This window comes from Gekko japonicus, unplaced genomic scaffold, assembly GCF_001447785.1.
Source record: "Gekko japonicus isolate JY-2015 unplaced genomic scaffold, Gekko_japonicus_V1.1 scaffold892, whole genome shotgun sequence".
Taxonomy (NCBI): domain Eukaryota; kingdom Metazoa; phylum Chordata; class Lepidosauria; order Squamata; family Gekkonidae; genus Gekko; species Gekko japonicus.
In genome coordinates this window covers 338,027-344,269 of record NW_015174869.1, presented here as the reverse complement: position 1 = coordinate 344,269, position 6,243 = coordinate 338,027, and the positions used below count along the sequence as shown (strand labels likewise).

At 50.4% G+C, this 6,243-nt stretch overlaps 1 protein-coding gene across 1 annotated transcript in view; it reads right to left on the bottom strand.

Annotated features, from left to right (window-relative positions):
* Positions 1-6,243, bottom strand: part of SNX33 (sorting nexin 33) — a 33,569-nt gene that overhangs the window by 25,051 nt on the left and 2,275 nt on the right. Inside the window, exon 3 of the mRNA XM_015424774.1 lies at positions 5,887-6,241. Coding sequence (XP_015280260.1) covers positions 5,887-6,241 — 355 coding nt within the window. The remainder of the gene's footprint in view (positions 1-5,886; positions 6,242-6,243) is intronic.

The window sequence follows — 6,243 nt, the reverse complement described above, 5'->3', positions numbered from 1 at the left end:
GTGGCTTACCATCTCCTTTCCCTTCCCCTCCCCACAACAGACACCCTGGGAGGTAGGTGGGGCTGAGAGAGCTCATTCGAGAACTGCTCTTGAGAGAACAGCTCCGAGAGAACGGGGCTGACCCAAAGTCATGCCAGCAGCTGCATGTGGAGGGGCAGGGAATCAAACCCGGTTCTCTCAGATTGGAGTCCACGCTCCTAACCACTACACCAACCCTGCTCTGGGTTTATTCTCCTGCCTCCCCTCAAAAGCCGCATTCTCCCCGCTGTATGTTCCCCACACAGCCATGAGGACTAGGAGCTTCCTTTTCCCCCTTCATTCACAATCATGAAAAATGTTTTTTGTCTGGAAGCTGATTTCGTTCCCCATGTGCACATTCTTGTATTTCTGCATTAACTGTGGCATGCATCCAGGAACAAACAGGCTGTGTACGTACCACGGCGCATGCCGGGGCCAACATTTCGGGCCAGATGGGTGGCAAACTTGCCAAAAACGCCTGGCCAATCCCCCTTCTCTCTGTGTTGAAGGCTAGAGAGAATGCACCAAGTTAGACCATACGGCACCAATGCTCCCTCTAAGCTGAGTTAGTGTAAGCCAGCTTGCAGTTTTTTTGCCTCCGGCTCACACGTTTTTGTCCTAGCTCAGGAAGGAGGGCTCCAGGGCAAACTTATGCAGCAGCCAAGAAAATATCCTAAAATGTGTCAAAAAAGCAATGTGGAGTAAATGACCATGACTCCATCAAACTCTCCCAGCCACAGGATAGGCCCCTTTTTAACTGCCAAGCAGTGTTCCCTCTAAACTGAGTTAGTGTGAGCTAGCTCACAGTTTTTTAGCTTCCGGCTCACATTTTTTTGTCTTAGCTCAGGAAGGAGGGCTCCAGGGCAAACTAATTTATGCAGTAGCCAGGTCGCTCGCTCACAACTTTTTTGCTCGCGAGACTCCACAGCTTAGAAGGAGCATTGCGCAGAACTCAATACCCGGGTCAACAGAGAACGCCGAAAACACAATATCCACTGAGACATGGGCTGTTGGGCAGGAGGATAGACATCCATTACTGTTTTATTCACTGCTTGTATTCTTCGGACAGCGCTGGCTCTTCGGCTTGGAAACGGAGATGAGCACCGCAACCCTAAAGTCGGATTCAACTGGCTTTCGAGCAAGGGAACCTTTACCTGTATTCCTGGGGAAGGAACGGTGGAGTGAGAGAGGCTTCAATGAAATCTACATTCATTCCCTTCCCCCTCCAAATTCGTTCCTGTGGCTAGGTAGCCGAACTGAAACGGTCTTGCTTGAGACCATGCACTCTTGAAAGGCAAAGCACGAACCCCGGTTCACGCGTTACAGTGGCTCAGTGGCAAAGCCTCTGCTGGACTCGACTGGCTTTCGAGCAAGGGAACCTTTACCTTTACCTGTATTCCTGGGGAGGGAACGGTGGAGTGAGAGAGGTTTCAATGAAATCTACATTCATTCCCTTCCCCCTCCAAATTCATTCCTGTGGCTAGGTAGCTGAACTGAAACGGTCTTGCTTGAGACCGTGCGCACTTGAAAGGCAAAGCACAAACCCCCGGTTCACGCGTTACAGTGGCTCAGTGGCGAAGCCTCTGCCTTGGCACGCAGAAGGTCCCAGATTCATTCCCCGGCACCTCCAGCTGAAAAGGACCAGGCAGCGGGTGATGGCAAAGACCTCTCTGCCTGAGACCCTGGAGAGATGCTGCCGGTCTGAGTAGACAGTGCTGACCTTGATGGACTATTGGCCTCATTCATTATAAGGCAGCTTCACAGAATGGGAAAGGGCCATGGAAAATCTTAACCCCCTTATTGGTAAGGAACTCAATGGACGCTGACATATCCCAGCCTTCGGCCTCACTGAGGCAGTCGGCTGTACAACCACAGACTGCAGGTGGCAGCCCCCATCACTGAATCCTCCTCTCTACCGGTAAATATCCTTGCACTTAGAGTTTTAGCATGTTAATGATAAGGCCCCTGGAATACTAGCTTTCTTGCTGCAGGGAATTCATATGCACAGAGGAACGTTCCATAGGGAGACCCTCCCCCCCACCACACCATACTATTTTATACAGAGAGTGATTAAAATGTGGAATACGCTGCCAGAGGATGTATTGATGGCCACAGGAATAAACAGCTTTCAAAGGGGATTAGATAGATGCATGGAGGATAAGTCTCTCAATGGCTCCTAGCCATGGTGTCTGAGGGGAACCTTCATATCCAGCAGGGCTCCTTCTGGTATTATTATGAAGGCCTCAGCCTCTGTGCCCTGTTTTTGGCCATCCAGAGGAATTGGCTGGACACTGCGTGGGACAGGATGCTGGACTAGATGGACCATTGGTCTGATCCAGCAGGGCTCTTCTGAGGTTCTTATGAAGGCCTCGGCCTCTCTGCCCTGTTGTTGGCCCTAAGGAGGAACTGTTGGCCGCTGTGTGAGACAGGATGCTGAACTACATGGACCCTCACTGGTCTTATCCAGCAGGGCTCTTCTGATGTTCTTATAAAGGCCTCGACCTCTCTGCCCTGTTGTTGGCCATCCAGAGGAACTGGTCAGCCACAGTGTGAGACTGGATGCTGGACCAGATGGAACACTGGTCTGACCCAGCAGGGCTCTTCTGATGTTCTTATGAAGGCCTCAGCCTCTATGCCCTGTTATTGGCCCTCCAGAGGAACTGGTCAGCCACTGGGTGAGACAGGACGCTGGACCAGATGGACCACTGGCCTGATCCCGCAGGGCTCTTCTGATGATCTTAGGAAGGCCTCGGCCTCTATGCCCTGTTGTTAGACCTCCAGAGGAACTGCTTGGCCCCTGTGTGAGGCAGGATGCTGGACGAGATGGACCTCTGGTCTGATCCAACAGGGCTCTTCTGATGTTCTTACAAAGGCCTCAGCCTCTATGCCCTGTTGTTAGACCTCCAGAGGAACTGGTTGGCCGCTGTGTGAGGCAGGATGCTGGACCAGATGGACCACTGGTCTGATCCAGCAGGGCTCTTCTGATGTTCTTAGGAAGGCCTCGGCCTCTACGCCCTGTTGTTGGCCCTCCAGAGGAACTGGTTGCCACTGTGTGAGACAGGACGCTGGACTAGATGGACTACTGTTCTGATCCAGCAGGGCTTTTAAAGTTCTGATGTTCTTATCCTGAAATGCAACTCTTTGTTCACAAAACGGGCCCCACAGCGCCCTCCCATCTACAACTCTCTGGCATCAGCGAACTGCCCCCCCACCCCATTCAATCAGCCAGTTTGAGTCCAAGTGGAAAGAGAATCGATCTGAGCGTGAGGACCAGATCCTGAGAAGGAAGCTGCGCAGAACAGATCTGGTCTTAGTTCAAATCCTGAGACCCAAAGGTTCAGCCCAGAGCAATTTGGTCGGGAGCAATAAGAAGGCCTTTTCATCTGGAGCACATTTCTCTCTGAACATTGCTAAATGTGAGACAGAAAGCAGAAAGGCCTCCTTTTCGAATCAAAGGCACATGCAGATCAACGCAACGTTTTAATTTCAACAGCAGCCCACCGTGAAATTATCCAGACGTAAAACTCATCTCCTCCTCCTCTTATTTGCCCTTTCTTGTTTGTTTTCTTTCTCCTCTGCTCTTTTTAAACTTTTTCCGCCTTCTTCTCTCCGTCACCCACCCTTCATTTGAGTTTCTGTTTCTCGTTCTGTGGCCCATTCCTGTGCTCTCCCAACTTGCCTCTGGCCTATCCGCCCCTCAATTTTCTCTGTCCCTGCGGATCTCTTTCCATTCCTCAGCTGCACGCCAAAGCTGCCCCTTCGGTTTATGCGAAGCTTTAATCCCCAGCCAAACTGACAATTTCCCTGTCACTCACAGAAGCAGGACTCTCGCCTGAGCATTTGGAATGATCATGAACGTTCCGTGACATCACAGACTGACAGAGGCTGGGGAACGAATGTCACTGACGAAGATGACCCGCCTCCTCTGAGGCCTAAGTCTGAAGACCAGTGTGGACACTTTTGTTTGTTTCCCTTGAAATTATCACTCACATCCTGACATCGGCTATTGGCTAAGCACTGGTCAAGTCATTTGCGGCGTCTTCCTCCAAAGCGGCTTCTAAATCTGTTCAATTTGGGGAAGCGATTAAGGCTCCTAAATTTAGAAGCCTTAATCGTCTCCCTAAATTGAACAGACTTGAAGGCTTAATTTAGAAGCCTTAATTGTTTTCATAAATGAAGAAGAGAGGAGAAGAAAAGAAGAAGAGATTGGATTTATACCCCGCCCTTCACTACTCAAAGGAGTCTCAGAGTGGCTTACAATCTCCTTTCCCTCCCCAACAGACACCCCATGAGGAAGGTGGGGCTGAGAGAGCTCTTTCCAGAACTGCCCTTGCGAGAACAGCTCTGAAAGAGCTTGTAAATGACCCAAGGTCCCACCAGCAGCTGCATGTGGAAGGAGTGGGGAATCAAACCTGATTCTCCCAAATTAGAGTCTGCGCTCCTAACCACTACACCAAAATGGCTCTCAGTTGAACAGCCTTTAAGGCTTAATTTAGAAGCCTTCCTTACTTTAACAAATGAAACAACCGAGGAATGAGTACCTGTTTTCTAGTGAGAGGTTCCTAATTGTAAAATGGTACGGTGAACAGAAACAGGGATTATGCTTTACTGAAAACTTGGGAACCATCTTCTTTGGTCACTATTTCCTTTAGCTGTTGACTCTAAGGAAGCATCCCCTTGGAGAATATAATAAGATGAACCTGTTTTGTGGTATTATGCACGTCCTATGATCTGCCAGATGTTATAAGGCAGGACCATTATCCGGCGACATCGTCTCTCAGCAGCCGGTGGCAAATATCTCGTGTTCGCCAACCTCCCCAAGAACCGACTCGACTAAAGACTGGTTCAGCTACATTGTTGAGGCATATTCTGGGTCCCTTTGACTTTGGCAGCCGCACTAGCAGGCTTGGAAATAAGGGAGGAGACCTTGCCCAAATAGACTAACAGAAAAGTAGATCAATGAAAGTGTCAACTTGAAGGTCAGTTTGAATGCAAGACTCCTATATAGGATTGGTTCCTGAGGAAAGACCAGAGGTCTGAAACACTTAAATATCCAGGAAAAAAGTGTTGAAAGAGAGACACGGATTGATTGAATTTGGAGCAGACTGCTTTTGAGAATACAAGACTGTTAGAGGGAAATAAGATTGAGAGACTCTGGAGCAGACTGCTCTGAGAAATCTTATCGACCTTTATATTTTTTTCTATGAAGGAATCAAGTGGTTGGGGGTTTTTTTATTACCAGACACTAAATGTTGCTATGGGTCTCAGAAGAGAAGAGATTGGCTTTATACCCCGCCCTTCACTCCCTGAAGGAGTCTCAGAGCGCCTTACAAACTCCTTTCCCTTCCCCTCCCCACAACAGACACCCGGTGAGCAACGCTCCCTCTAAGCTGCGGAGTCTTGTGAGCAAAAATTCTACTTGGTGAGCGACTGGCATTAAAGTTGTGAGCGAGCGATTTGGCTCCTGCATAAATTTGTTTGCTCCGGAGCCATCCTTCCTGAGCGAAGACAGAAATGTGTGAGTCGGAGGCTAGAAAACTGTGAGCTAGCTCATATTAACTCAGCTTGAGGGAACACTGCCTGTGAGGTAGGTAGGGGCTGAGAGAGCTCTTTCGAGGACTGCTCTTGAGAGAACAGCTCTGAAAGAACTTGCAACCGACCAAGGGTCACACCATCAGCTGCATGCGGAGGAGCGGGGAATCAAACCCGCTTCTCCCCGATCAGAGTCCATCCTCCTAGCCGCGACACCAAATGGGCTCTCTAATCTGGTCTCTTTTGTCGTTGCATGGGTTTGTGGGCACCCAGCACACATCTGCATGATTTCGCCCATCAGACTGCAACAGGAAGCGAGCCGCGCTCCGCGCTTACCTTTCTGGAGATGGATAATATCCGGGAAGTTGGAAAGGAGTCCCTGGTACAAGGAGAGGGTGTCCAGCATGAGGAAGAGGTCGTTCTTGGGCTGCTCGGCGAACATCTCCCCCACCGTCTCGTAGGTCTTGCCCGTGTGGGAGATGGCGCCGTTGAGGGCGTCCAGGCTGTACGGCGGGTCCATGTGGAACGAGTGGCTGATGGCCTGGAAGGCGTTGCCCAGCTTCTGGAACTCCTTGCGGAAGCCCCCGACGTGCTTGCGGGCCAGCTCGGAGGCCACGTTGGCCAGCTGGAGGACGCTGTCGTCCATCTTCTTGCTGAAGGCCTTGAAGGTGTCCACCCGGTCCTCCACGTCCT